The sequence below is a fragment of the Drosophila arizonae genome, chromosome 5 (assembly GCF_054131065.1).
Source record: "Drosophila arizonae isolate 15081-1271.41 chromosome 5, UAZ_ARI_1.0, whole genome shotgun sequence".
In the NCBI taxonomy this organism is placed as follows: domain Eukaryota; kingdom Metazoa; phylum Arthropoda; class Insecta; order Diptera; family Drosophilidae; genus Drosophila; species Drosophila arizonae.
This window is the reverse complement of record NC_142925.1, coordinates 22705260-22721246: the sequence shown is the minus strand read 5'-3', so window position 1 is coordinate 22721246 and position 15987 is coordinate 22705260. Positions and strand designations below refer to the sequence as shown.

General features: G+C 36.6%; 1 protein-coding gene across 1 annotated transcript; it reads left to right on the top strand.

The window, feature by feature from the left end:
- Positions 1–113: 113 nt before the first annotated feature.
- On the top strand, positions 114–15485 carry Tab2 (TAK1-associated binding protein 2). Its single transcript, XM_018011602.2, is given in 8 exon segments — positions 114–553; positions 8536–10366; positions 13626–13820; positions 13887–14211; positions 14213–14303; positions 14306–14450; positions 15174–15227; positions 15291–15485. Coding segments are annotated over 7 exon segments (2640 nt in total). The 5' UTR covers positions 114–553; positions 8536–8565; the 3' UTR covers positions 15320–15485.
- Positions 15486–15987: the final 502 nt, after the last annotated feature.

The following is a 15987-nucleotide window of genomic DNA, read 5'->3' as shown; positions in this document are numbered from 1 at the left end:
TAAGATCTTCGGACTCAATAGAATCTGTGAACAATGATTCACCAGCTGACAAAGTTCAAAGTAACTTTTTTATTTGAAAATAAGCAGTGGGAAAGATCTATACTTTATTCGTACCATGATTTTTTCTATTTTGATGCCCAAATGTATGAAAATATCAACGTCATTTCTGCAAAGTAGCATAAACTATCGCTGTTAATAGCAGTTCAATCGAAATGTTAAGTTACAGACGCTGTTATCAATCAATCAGCTGTTTCATTTGCCACACAGTTCGCGGATCAATCGGATCGCGTAGAAATTAAACGAAAATCAAAATAATAATTATTAAATACCAATAAACGCTGTGGCAAAAACGTAACGAAACGGAAATAAACGAGGCGAGCGTGAGAGTGCAAGTGTGTATTTTTGCAGCAAACTGCAAAAGCATTAGTGAAAGCCAAGCAAGGGCAAGAAAGAGAAAAAGTGAAAATATACAAGTTGATGCAATCGCAAAGTGCTAAACGATAAACACAGTCAGAGGGCGCCTATTCCAAAAACATTCGTATAATTATTATTGGTGAGTAGAATAGAATTAACGGAAATAATAATTTATATGTATAACGTTATATTTATGCACTCAACAAGTTGCGTCGCTCATATTTCGGTGTGTACACACTGGTCTTGCATTTTGGGCCATGTTTCGTGTAATTTCTTAACCTGGCTGGCATTTTACATTTTATTTGAATTATGTATTTTTTATCTATTATTGCGTAGCGCTGCTACCAATGTCACCTGTTTTAATGCGCTCGCTCTCTCGCTCGAACTTACACATACACACAGAGACGATCTGGCTGGTTTTTATCTTGTTGTTGTTGCCGTTGTCGTCGTTTTTTTTTTTTTTTTTTTTTTTTGCCGTTAATACAGCAGCGTCGTCGCTGTTGTCGCTCCCTACGTGTCTCTTTCGCACTCTCGTTTCACAGTGTGTGCGCGCATGAACGCTTATACGCGATTGCGAATGTGTGTTCGTTCGTGACTTGGTGTGTGTGCGATTGTTTGTAGGTATTTTTATATGAATATTTCCGCCCCCGCCCCATTACCGAGTGATAACACAGAAAAACTGTGACAGGGCCCAGAGCTTAGAAACGACGGGGGCCGACGTGCCGGGTCTGGCCCATTGCCTATTTGCCATAATGGCCTTAATTCTTGTGAAAATATTTAAATACGTATACACTTTATCTGCGCATGTATTTGTTATATTTTTCCACATAATTTCTAATCTAAATGTGCAAATATTGATTTTCTATGTATGTCCTACACTAGTTTCCAACATGCTTTTATCAATGGCCCTCATTGTGTCTTTAGGCTCTAACAGGTGCCAAAATTGTAGTCTCTCGATAATTGAGAATGTGACACGACACTTTATAAAAGTAAAATGTGTAAATGCATTTGGGTAGACGAAATATTAAGGTGTATAATGTGGAGAATAATATTTTGAATTCTAATGCTCTAACAAAACGAAAACGAATAGCTTGCCCACGTAAACTTTTATCGAACAACTATGAAAAAATATAAATAAAAATCAGATTGTTTCCATTAGTAATAAATGCACGATAGGAACGCTCATGTTGATAAAATGTTGTTGTTGTTTAGATTAATGCATTAAATCTATAAATTTATCTATATAGACTTGGCTGTTGTCGTTTAAAATAAAAGTAACCTTTGTTTCAATCAAATTCCTTGTGATCTAATAAAAGGCCATACGAAACAGTTGCAATTATTTGATGAATTCGCAGTCTCATCTCTAAGGAGAGTTAGTTTTTAATTTCGTAACATTTGATTGTCCTAGCTCCTGTTGGGCTACTATCGGTATATCCCTGCAGTTGCACTCATCGCATTTTTCTGCCAAGTCCCAGCTCTTTCTGGTGTAAGCTTTTATGTTGCTTGATTTTGCCTTTGTTGTTACATTTTAAGAGCAAGCAGAGAGTTGTTTGTGTTTTTTTTTTCTTTCTTCCATTTTACGTCTTTGTTTATATGCATACGTCGTCGTCGTTGTTGTAGCTGTATCTGCTCTTGCGCTTGGCGCTTTGTTGTTATTATTACGGGAATTTCCCTGCAAATTTTTCTATATACGTACGTAGGTTTTTAAGCCACATACATACATACATATGTACATGCATACGTACGTACTTATTATATTTAGTTCATTGTGTGATGTATGTGCGCAATATTTGTAATTGGCCTGGGTCCATAAGCTCCACTTGGCTTATCACTGTCGCTATAATTATCAAAAAAACTAAATTAAATATATATGTATATGTATATTTAGAAAGAAATAAATAAATGTATATATAAATATTAATTATATACATACGTATGTAAGGTTTAAATTGTCGCCAAGCACGGTACGAAAAGCGTTTCCCAGGCTCGCGGCGATAAGCAGCAGCCACACCTGTCAGAATCCCCCTCTGCCTTCGCCCTTGCTGATTGTCATTTATTCATTTTTTTCACGCCCAAATGAACAGCGTCTAAATATAGCCCAAATTGATGTTGTTGCCGTTGCCTTTGACTCCGCTTTGATTATTTGCACATTTACGAGGAGCCAAAGAACCGAGATAGAAAAAATACAAAAATTAAATAAAATACAAATTGAAAATTTCAAGACAACAACAAAAAAGTATTCATAAATAAATAAATAAATAACCCGTATTAATGTCTGCAATATCGCGGCCAAGTAATGTTTCGAGCAGAAGCAGGACAGCCGATTGGAGCCACGTTTCTCCTGTCTTCTTTTTCCAATTTGAAATTCGCGCTAATGACGTCAGTCAAGGCCTGACGTCTGCAGAAAATTCCGCAAAACGCCTCTTCAAATTATTGGCAAGCAGCACCCGCTCAAAAGCAACAACAAAAATTCAGAAAAAATAGAATGAAAAACGAAAAAAGACCAGCAAAGAAAACACAAAATTTAAAATAGAAGAGACTATAGCAACAAAAACAACCACAAAAAAAATTAAATTATTCTCGTTCCATTTTTGCGTGTTTTTTCCATTTCATTTCATGTCTCCACATTTGATTTATAATATTTCGTTTATACTTGTACAATTTTCCTCAACGCATTTTTGCTCTCAAAGTGAAAGTTGTTTTCATGTTGAGGAGCAGAGTTATCTAGTAATATTCATTCTAGTTTTTCTACGCATCGCCATCGACCGATCCGTATGTTTTCTGTTTCAGAATTGGATGTCTCATATATACGGCCTCTCGGGGAGGGTATATTGTTATTTCCCCCCTCATTTTTGTTGTGTGCAAAGATTTTCTTTGCTTCGCATTTATTTATTTATTTATAATCATTTTTCGTTTTCGGCCTTTTTTGACAAGACAGACACCGAGATTTCCGGTCAATTGCAATGATACTTCAAATCGTCGGCCTTCAAAGACAAAACAAATTCGGTGGTAGTCCACGAATACATATCTATTCTAATATGGATTACTTAATTGATAAAAATAAACGTTATATATATGAACGCCATAAGATAATGACATCGTCAGTACACTTTACATTAACTTAACTTTTAATTGAAAGGGTTTCTTAGCTATTCGAATGTCTTTTTGATAAGCTATCAATAGTGAGGTCTAGTTATTCAATGGAAACTGATAAATGAGGCATGCGATTTTACAGGGAAAACAACTTTAACGATAACATTTACATTCAATTCAACAAAAAGTTTAACATGAGTACTAATTTGTTGTAGATGATATTCGTTAAATGGCGAAAAATAAATTTATAAAAAGAAATTAAACTTGACATTTACCTTAGAATTTACAATAAATTAAACAATCTGTATAAGCAAATAGATTCTTGTTTACTTCTTTGTTGACATTAACATTTCATTGCAGTTTATTTACCCTAAAAACCCTAAGGAATGCAGCCTGCTTGTTAACATCGGATGACCAACTTTAAAATCCGCTGATCCACCGCTCGGAAAACCCAAAAACAAATTTTCTCATTTTTTTTTTTTTTGGGTCTTTCGCCTTTGTTTTGCTTATTCTTATTTGTTTTCATGTAAATCGGTCGAAAGGCACGCGAAGTGACGCCAACATTTTATTTTATTTTTTTTGCACAAAAGCATTTTAATGAATGGAAATTTTGTTCCGTCCAATTACAAGAGGATTCGTTCCGAACCGTGCCGTTCCGAGCCACATCCACGCATAAAACTTATATGTGTTGCCATAAATTTAATTACTTTGTAAACTTGTGCAAACTGATTGTTGGTCTTTTGTACTCTGAACACAGGTTCTATGCCTCTCGATTTTTGCGTATGTCAAGGCAAATGAAGCACTCTGTTACCTGAGCATACCGTATAGAATCTAGAATCTATAGCACATGCAAGTATATATGTATGTAAGCGAAAATGAATACATATATCGAATATATACGAATACTCTCTGTTTTCTTCTCTATACTAGCTGCAGTTTTTGACGTCGATTTCCTTTCCCAGTTGACGACTCGTGCATATCCCTCGTACAGCACACATCTGTATACACATTAAAATGTATATATGGATATATATGTATACCTATTGCATATATCGCTAGCTAATTGTGAAGGTCGTTTACGTCTGCAGTCGTCGTTCGCATGTTTGTCTGCGCTACACCCTCGCTATAAGTCACACGAAACTGGCAAACACAACGCGAATAACAGAATTAATTGAAATTAAACAAATTTTCATTACCAACCCCGCAATCCCCTTTCCCCTCATCGCAATGTACATGCTATACCCAGTACCCGAAAGATTAAAATAATATTTATATTTATGCCTATCACGTTATACACTATAATGTGTAGGGTATACAAAAAGTGGATATTGTTGAGAGAAGAAAATGTATAAATAAAATATTACCTGATTTACGATTATACGATAATTTATTCCCTTTAATTTTTTATTTGTAATGCCATTTATAAATAATTTAAAATCAGATCATTTAAAAGCTCTAGAGCTAAAAAAATTACACTCCAGATCATTTGAATAAATGATTTAACAATGGTAATCTGAGTCTAAAAATAGAAATAATAATAATTAATAAATAAATTTACAGAGTATTTTGAATTCCATATGCTTTAGCAACTTACGAAACTTTTGTCTCGCATTCCATTGATTCCCCATACACGAAAAGTTTGGAATTTTGTGGAACGAAAAATTTTCTTTAAGTCTCAAAATGATAAAAACCAAAATGCAGAATTATTAATGAGAATAAATAAATACAAACGTTGCCAATTGCAAAATTGATTTTATTGTGGCATGGTCATTTATACCTAGAGTAAATGCGTGAATTTCAATAAATATTCAAATTTAACCCCTGCTAAATCAAAGACTATAAGAGATAAAGAGCAAGGTGAGCTCTAGGTATAAACAGAATAATATACTTATATAAATAATTATTAAAATACTTTTACTTGCTATGCGCCTTCCCAAACTAAAAAAGTCTATATTAGCTTGTGCACCTCTTGAATTTTATCTGTATGAATGCCAAGCACTTCTACTCTATTAAACAGCGATGGAATGTTAAGAATTTTTAGATGTGTAGCTAATATAATTAGTTAAATATAATAAAACTAAATAATAATAAACTATAATATATCTAATTAGTTTATTTGGTCAATGGAAATAACGTAGTTTACATAATACTGAATAATTAAGTAACAATTAGGAATTGAAGCATGTGTTGGAACGCCTTACTGGCTTCAAGTATGTAAATAATATACTTCAGTATACTTGTGATAATAATCAGCATTAATCGATATATAACATATGCAATAACATAATATTTATATGTGCTATAACATATTTAAATAAATATAGTTATATAATATTATATTTTTGATTCTGAACGAGTGTTGTGTAGTCGGTTATGCCCGACTGCACTCGCCTTACATGTCTTTTACTTGTTTTTACTTTCTTTATTAAATGCTGCTTAATTTTGAATTTTCTCACAATCTTCTTCATGTTTTTTGTTGTTTTTATCATCTTTCGTTATGGGGCGGACATTGAAATAAACAAATTCTGGAACACGCATACAAGCAGATATACATATAGAAGAATATATCGTTCGCTATTCTATTCGGATAGATATAGAGAAATATAAATATTATTTATGCCTGTGGCGGGCCATTTTAATGGCGCCATGTTAAATGTGCCGTATCCAAATTTAATGCCAATGCTTTATTATTAATTCGTTTTTTGTGCATAAATGTTTGATTTTTATTGCTATAGTCGTATATTTTATTAAAAAAAAATATATATATATATATATATATATATATATATATATATATATATATATATATATATATATATATATATATATATATATATATATATATATATATATATATATATATATATATATATATATATGTGTGTGTGTCGCAAAGTTTATTATTTGTTTTTATACATGCTGTCACTTGTTGGTTTCTATATTTCTTCGAAAGCTCAGGTGAGCCGCAATTCTCAAGCAAAAAAATTAAAAAGACAAAAAAGCGAGGGCTGTATAAATACTTGAAAATTTTTTATATCTATTTAATCCTCGCGTTGATGTTGGCGATTAATTTTCTTCTCTCCGTCTATTTTATGCCAACGTATCTATCTATTAAATAGTTTTCTTTCAGCCAGACATGTTATTTTCAATTTTTAGCGAATTTCATTCTTTAACAACTCTTTCACCTCAGCATATTATTTATTTTCTATTTGTTATTGTTGTTGCTGTTGTTGTTGTTTAGCAAGATTTAAGAAAAAAGAAATTCATTCAATTATCGATGCTTTTGTGCAACACCCACACAAAAGTTTATTTTAAGAAATTTATAAGAAACAACAGAGAGAGAGAGAGAGAGAGAGAAAAAAAGAAAATGAGTGAGAGAGGGAGAGAGGCACTTAAAGGCTTTGCCAAATTGCTTGACTGTGTGCGTGTGTCAAAAATATTGAATGATTTAATTGATTCGTTTCACTTGAGCTTAATATGAAGGCAGCATAATATATGCATATATAATATTGGCCGACTTAAAAAGCTGATTAAAAGATGCTTTGATAGCTACCCGATATATCATCCGATATTTATAGTTCTTATATTACGCATACGTCACATGGTTCACTTGAAGAGGAAATTACAATTTCTATTTTGTTATCTTCAAGCATTCATATACATATACCTGCATACACATATACATTCTCTCACATGTGTCTGCGTGTGTGTGATATTTTTTGGCTCTACTCTTTTCAAATATTTTTGAAATTGTTTTCAGTTTATCGCTGGCATTTGAAGCGTTCAAACGCGTCTACCAAACAAACAAAAAAAAAAAAAGAGAAAAACAATTTTCGCAAAGAATTTCATTTTGATAAACGAATTTGTTGTGCAGACTACAAAATTGTTATTAAATCAATTATATTTATGTCCCATATACATACTTGTTTCAAATAGAATAGAAACATCTAGAACAATGTTCAAAATCTGTGAAACTGCATTGAAAATGTTTTCTTCAATATGCCACAAAAAGTGTTAAGAAATGACAAAAATACCTGCCCATAAAATACACAGCTAATGGAAAATTGTTTATTTTGATTTGAAATGCAAATTATAAACAAATATATGAAAGCCGAAAACAAAAACTGCAAATAAATGTAATTGTGAATCAAAAAATAACCAAAACAAAAAAAAATTACAATAAAATCTACATAAATAAATAACTAAAATATGTATGTATATATAGTTATATATATTTATGTGTGGCTCAACAAAGGCCATTGAAAGATATAGAAACGTCATCGATCAAATTAATAAGGAAAGAGACAGAGCTCGTATTTTCTGAGAATTTTCAGCTGTTCAACTGCATATCTTAAATAATAAATTATACTATTTAACTATTATATTTTATCGAAATCAAAATGTAAGTCGATTCAAATGTATTATTTGTGTTTAGCCAGCTTTGAACTGGTTATGATAAATTGTCTTTCCTTGCCATACATCAAAATGGTCTAGTTATATCTCTCTGTTTCCCTCTTTCTCTCGCTATACATATATATATAGGTATTCATGTATATTTATGCCATCCTTGACACTGTCCTAACAGCACGCGATATCGAGATTTAGCTAGTATGACGCTTCTATTTTTGCTCACTTAATATTATTATTTTTATTCGCGTTTTTTCTTAGCTCGTCTTTTTTTCTTTTTGCACATTATTTTTCGTTCAAAACCTGAGCAATTTTTTATGCCGTGCATTGTGTCATAAATATTTTTAAATTTCCTCTGTCATTTGTTTATTGTTTTCGGCGCTTAAGCAAATTGTTTGAAGCTCTTTGGATTGGTGATTTTTCTCGATTTTTTCGATTTTCTTGACCATCAGATTTTCATAATTTTTGCCAGGTTTGCTTTGCATTTGAACTTGCCGACTTAGTCGACTTAGTCGCCGTGCTAAATCGGGCCATGAACGAATTGTGCATTCCCCCCCACAGACAGTGTTTCCATTGCTAATGCAATTAGCTAACTTATTCGTGTCTTGATTGTATTTGCAGGTCTGCGACAGTGACAAATGATGGCCTAAAATGGCGGCCACACCACCAATACCGCCCGGAGCAAATCATTTCCAATTAAATGGCAATCCTCCACAACAGCAACAGGAGCAGCAACAGCAACAGCAACAACAAGCGAGCAACAACAACACGCCCAACATAGTCGAGGCACTCCAGCAACATTTTCAATTCAAGGCACTGCTTAACGCGGACGAGGATCAGCAGCAGCAGCAGCAGCAGCAGCAGCAACTGCAGCAAGAGCAACAGCAGCAGCAAGAGCAACAGGAGCAGCAGAGAAACGACAGCAACATCACCAGCAACAGCAACAGCAACATTAGCCGCAGCAGCAGCTATGAACAGCTGGGGGAGTCTGCCTGTAGGCCGAAAGCCAAGCTAAGCTGCCAGTGCACAAACATAAGTATTATGCACCTGTTCCACGAGATGAAGCAGGAGTTTCCCACGCTGCCGGATGCCTTGGTGACGCAATGCGTCAATGAGAATTGCCATCAGCGCGACAATTGCATACAGATGTTGAAGAAGGAGCTGGCGCTGCACCCCTCGCCCGTTCAGTCCTATCCCGCCAAGGTGGTGCAACAGCAACAGCATTTGCAGCAACAGCAGCGCCAAGCAAAGCCGCCGACGCCCTTGAAGCCGTCGCGGGCTGCGCCCACCCAGCCACCAACCGGTGGTGTTGACACACCGACAGGCACACCCATTGCCCGCACTCGACCCACCACATTGAATTTGCCGCGTCAGCTAAACGCACAGCTGCAGCAGAAGATACAACAGCGACAGCAGCAGCAGCAACAGCAAGCGACGCCGCGACAACAGCAGACGCCCAGCGCGCAGTACAAGCCGCTGCGTCGCGCACCCCCGCTGCCTCCGCTGCCGCCGAAGCCGTTGGCCGTTGTCTCAAGCAGCTGCTCCAATGATTCCTCCTGTCTCACCAGCCCGCTCAGCTCTAGCGAATCGGAGCTGTCGCTCAATGTTTCCTTATCATCGCCAACGTCAGCGACAACCGTGGCTGCTGCTGCTGTTACGGCGACGACGTCAGCTGCGCAGTCGGCAGCGCCAGCTACTGCGCAGTTACGCTCGCCCGTGCGACATCGGTCAGTCATCACGCTGCAGCCGGAGCCGCCTTATGCGCGCGAATTTCTTAGCAACGCGGTCAGTGCAATTTCGCCGTCGGCAGCGCCAGCGCCAGCGCCCACGCCCCCATCGCCCACATCCGGTGGCAGCACGCCGAGCGGCCGAAAGAGCTTCACCTCACTCAATCTCACTCTGCGCCAGCCGCAGATCAGCAGCAACGGAGCGGCGCCCGCTACGATAGACATCACGGCCGGTCCAGCGGCTAGCGGGAACGGCAGCAGCGGCATCACCTACTCGAGCAGCAGCTTTGATGCGCGCCGCGGCACCCACAAGAACTTCCAGCTGACGGTCACCGACGAGGGCAGCGTCTTTAGCGCCGGCTGTGTGCGTCCCCAGGTGCCGCTCTACGCGCCCTGCCCGCCGCCCCCAACCACACCGCCATCCCAGCCAGGAGTGCTGGTCACCGATGGAGCAACGCCCACAGCACGCCAGCAACAGCAACAGCAGCTGCAACAGCAACTACAGGAGCAGGCCGAAGCAGCAGCAGCAGCAGAAGAAGCAGCTGCTGCAGCACCGCCCGAGATGCCGGCCATATTTCCATATCCCACACAGGCGCAGAACCATATTGTCGCCTCCAACTATAACAACAATCATCTGCAGAACAACAGCAACAGCGGAGACAACAGCCCCAGCGTCACGCACATGCCCCTCTACGAGGGCGTTGTGCCCGAATCGGATCGAGAAGGTGAGTCCGAAGATAAAGAAAGCGAGTATTAAAAGCGAAGTCATAGCGAGGCAACTAATCGAAAAGATCTGTTCCGATAGACGAGCAGGTGTACATAGACCTATATTTAATCAGTCCCAGAAATTGTTGATTGAATTTCCGACTGCTCTCTTAGAACCTCAAGCAAAACTCAAAAACAAAATGCTTAAGGAAAGTGAAATGCATATATCGATAATAATAATGATAAATATATATAAATATATTTCTAATCATTCAAAGTGATAGATGTCGAAGAAAGCAAAGCTCTATTGATGAAATAAGTATCTCGATATGCGTAGGAACTGTACAATCCATTTATTTCAAGAAATTATCTATACAGGTTGGTTTTATACATTTAGTGTAGCCTACATGTCTAGTAAAGTCTTATAAACGGGTTGAAAGATTGATTTTATTTCAATATATGTATATATAAAAATCATATTCCAATATATTTCAATAATCAGTCAGAGAAAAGTGATTGATGTTACGAGTGAAAAACTACAGCGAAGCTCTATAGCTTTAATAATCTGTATATACGTGTCCGAATCTGCATATTCAAGAATAAAATAGAGGTTTCCGTCTACATATACATATATGTTTCTCAGATGTATGTATGTATACTTTCAATCCAAGTAAAATGTTCCTGTTTTTCAAATATAACAACAATTAGGCTAGTTCCAAAAAAAAGTAATAATTTTATAATTTATGTTAGACACGAATTATTTAATTCATTTATTCATTACTTATTACTTTTTAGTATAGTTAGTTATTAAACATGATCAGCAAATAGCCACAAGAAACTCACATAAGTAATATTTGGACCTCCACATGTTTCGCATGTCTAGAATCGCATTCGTTATCTGCGACGTAATTTTGGTTTCATGGTCTGGGTTTCCTTTATAGGGGACTTTTTTTCCCCCGTATTATAGGTCTAATCGCACCAGACCTTATCAGACCATTCTGTTTACAATTGATAACAAATTGAATTACGCCCCAAATGTTGCGAACAATGTTGTTAAATATGAAACTCTTTAACTAATATTTACATTAGGGAATCGAATATATATTAGCTTAATCACACCTATATAGATACATTTATCGTTATATGCTCATACACGATTCAGACTGTATTGTATCTAATGAGTTTGGTGAAATTTAAACTCTTGAAATCATATATGCTTACAAGTTAAATAAGAATAATCGATATTTATCGATTTTAGGCTTTACTAGACAAGGGTATATCTAGAAGAAAAAATATTATGGAATCCATGTGTTTTGTTCGTTCCTTTTAGAGACCGACGTATCTCCCTTTTTTAAATTTAACAACAGGTTTTAAACCATTTTAATCTTCTAATCATTATATTGTAGATAAACAAATCTATGTAATCATATAAATCGATACTTGTCAGATTTGAAATGAAGCAATCGAAAATTATTTCATTTACCTTGTAAGCTTCTACGTCTTCTCAGATCTCAGAAGAGGTCTATTATTATAAGTAGGGATATAATATTGCATAAGGCTATTCCAACTGTCATCAAGCTCGCGATATATGAATATAATTTTACTTTCTACATAAAATAGGCCTATCAATTTGTATTTTCTTAGAATTATTCGACTATTTTGATGCCCAATAAATTTGTTTAAAAATTTTTTCATTCATTTGAAATTCCCTAAAATAATGTGCTAATTTTATATACTATTTTTTAATTTCATTCTCGACATATAAATAATTCGAGCTAGCTTAACTACTAGGCAGATCGAATATAAATCTCTATAATAATCCAGAAAATCTTTCAATTATTTTTATGCGTTTTTTTTCGATTGTCCAACCTTCTCGAAAATGCAGATAGCTTACCTATATAAGCAATTTACCTAGGTATATCATATATATAAAGACAATAATATATAAAATGTATCGCCCACGCTTCGATTTCGTTTAATATATATACTTATATGTATATATATAGATTGAGTCCGACATATTATTTGCTGTAGAAATGTCTCTTGTCTGTACTTTTTCCATTCTGTTTCAATCCATTTCGTTTCGTTTCCACCAGCTGCGCATCTGCCGGTCTTCCGCTCAGTCTCACCGTCCGCGTTTCTTAACATTATATTTATACAACGCTCTCTCTCTCTCTCTCTTTCTCTGTCCATCTCTCTCTCTTTTTCTATCTATCTCTTCCACTCTTTCTCTCCTGCTTTCTCATTTTGTTTTCTTTTATTTCTGTTCTTTCATTTATTGTTGCTGCGACTCGTTCAAGTTCACGGCGAAAATGCGAAGAAAACGTCGCGATAGCAACAACTTAGTCCGAATCGGAATTCGTATTCGAGCCCGAATTCTAATTGGTTCGCAAATAGTGCTCCACTTGACACATTAAGCATACACAGCATGGGCAAAAGGCCTTCTCACAATGTTAATATATTGAAAATGATGTTGCTTCGATTAAAATATAGTTATCGAAGTTCTCATACATATATGTATGCATGAAAAGCACTTAGCGCATTTGCTTTTAGCCAAACTATTTAAAAAGCGACAGTCAATCAAATTAAAATAACATTCTTCACACTTTTACTTTTGGGACATATCGTGGAATTCTTCTCGTCCATTAACGAATTAATTTATCAATTAAAATGTCTGCAGAACACAAGCAAATGACGTACTACAACATTTTCATTTGCTTTTTTTAAATATATGTTCTGTATGTCAGCTTGATCCTCCTTTGGCCTATTGCCCTGTTTGCTATTTCCGCTAGAAATCTATCAAAATGTCTAAAAATATGTGTCTGCTTTTATTTAATTTTATTTAAACTGTTTTCTTCTTCGTTTCGTTCTTTTTGTTAGTTTGTTAAAATCAAATTCAAAAATCATTTCAAATCGGGCGTTGCGCTGCCTTATTTTCAGTCAAAAATAAATTATTATTAGATTGATTTCTCGTGTGTTTGCGCATTTTGACTAAATTTAAATTTGTTTATGAACTTTTAGCGAGCGAGCAAAAATGCGCGCCTTTATTTTTAGCAACAAACAGAGTAATAAAATGTGAGCTATAGAGCCGTAAATATACTTGCTATGTGTATAGATATACAAATGTATATAAATAAATATTAAATATATCAACACATATATATATTTAATTAACTGATTGATCGATATGTTTATGTACATAATTCTACATAAATGAATATGAATAATATTTTTAATTAAGTCAACTTGCTGATCAATATGTGTTCTTTTCGTTTGCAGCGCATGCCAAGATCATTGAGCGCCAGAAGCAGCGACGCGACAAGCTGGCCAACGCGTTACGTGAGAATAAGAAGCGCCTGCTCATGCTGGAGCAGGAGATCAACATTTTGACCGAGCCGGTGCCAGAGGGCGAATCTGAAAGACTGGATAGAGATATCAAGAAACTCACTGAGGACTGTCAGCGACTACTCAATGGTAAGATTCACAAATTGTCAATTATCAATTCGAGTTGACTTCAATTAACGACTGCTCTCCTTCCAGATCCTCAGCTGAATGGCAATGCAGCCGCGCCAAATTCCATGAATCGTCAACAATCGGCGCCCCCAGGCCCACAGCAACAGTATCTGCCACTTCCAGGACACCCTCCTGGCACCGCTCGGACTCAGGTGCCGCCAAATTCGCTGCGGCTTCACTCGGTGCCCGCGGCGCAGACACAATCGCATCTAGATTTCGTGCAGCACCCCAGCAGTGCGCCCAGCTCGGCGTGCTTGACGCCGCAGCAGCAGCAGCAGCTGCAACTGGAGATGGAGCCGCCGCCCACCTATGCGCAATACTATCAGTTTCAGCAATTTCTGCGGCAGCAGCGGGCAGCTGCCGCGGCCGCAGCAGCAACGGCGGCGTCTGCAGCTCCACCCCTATCATCACCTGCAAGAACCGTTGCCCAGTCACGTGCCAATCAAGAGGAGGAGGAGGAGTCCCTGTCCGAATCGGAGGTGGACGAAGGCGAGGAGCCACTGGATATGTGGGCCTGCAACTTGTGTACATTCCGCAATCATCCGCAACTGAATATATGCGAAGCCTGTGAAAACGTTAGGATCCAGCCGGGTATGATACGCATTGTGCCTAATGCTGATGAGAGCGCACAGCCCCGGCCACGCCCACAACAGCAAATGCAGCCAGAGGCCGATGCCAATCGCCAGCAGCCATACGCTTTGCACACGTGACAGATTGCTCGTTTTTGATCATTTGAGTGCTCGCTGGCTTGCCTGCTTATATATCATTTATAAGTGCACTAATCGTCAGCTATGTTCTCTGTGTCAATGCAAAGTTCTCTTAACATGCATGGCTTGCACGCGTTGTCTGCATGTTGGCAACTTTGAAACTGTGATAGCATATATGTATATTTAAATTAGTTTCCAGCTAAGCAACTTAATTACAAAACCACAAAAGTCATGGCACGCATGCAGCCTCTATAGATACAAAAAGGACTAAAATATGAATAAAAGCAAACGAAACTTTTGCTCATTCGAAAGACACGACAAACCTAAATACGAAACATGTAACATGATGCATTATTGAACCACAACACATACTATCTATAAACCGTGAAGTTTATGTTTAATTAATATTTATGTCAAATGCATATGCCTCATTATCTGTTTTATTGTTAGCGTCTGTATTACTAAGCAAACAAAGTTTATTACTATTTTAAGCAGCTTTCGTAAATAAAGAAGTTATTTAAATATTTACAAAATGCGTTGTTGTTGCTGCTGCACTTCCTCTTCATACATGTTTATATTTATACTAATTGCAATTCTTTTCTTATAGCGCCGATTCACAATCGAGAGGACATACATATAACACTCTCGCCCGGCGAAAATCGTAAGCTCTCTAATTGAATTCAAATAATATGCCTATGCTTAATATAGTTTTCCACCGTTGCAGGTATTATACACTCTTGGATTCTTTCGTGACAGTCGGGGAAACACTAACAACCAAAAATAGACAACACACTTAACTTACTTAATTGTTTAACATATTTATTTGGCTTTTTGTATTATATTAATGTACATAAATTTGTAACTCAAACGCTGCTGGCAGCGTTTACTACAGTAATATATTTTATATGCTATTTGTTGATATTCTGGCTTAAGAATCGAAGACTTTTAGTAAAACAACTGTATATAAGGAAAAGTAGTCAATTTTGTCAATTTAATGTATTAAGTTTTCTACAAGGAACACAGCTAAAATCGAATATGCAAAAATTTTTGTAAGCTTTGCTAGAAACAAAAACTCGTTACAATTTACAAAATTAAAGTGCGAAGGAGAAAAATAAATAAAACAGTATGCAATGTTTTATTTCAAATGGATTTGAATTTAGCATAAATTAATGTTTTGAAAATACATGGCGATACATTCGATAGTTGATAGGTGGAAACACTAATCAGAGAAAAAATACGTTTCTAGCACCAGCTACCGATAACAATCTGTTTCGATAGTTTGCTTGAGATGTGCGATATCAAGTAACCGCTTACCAGAGTATCGCTCCACTCGATGCAACAGACGAATTGTCAACGATTTCCTTAAACTGCACGACGAACAAGAAAAAGTTGAGGCGCATATTTCTGAAAGAGGAAAATTG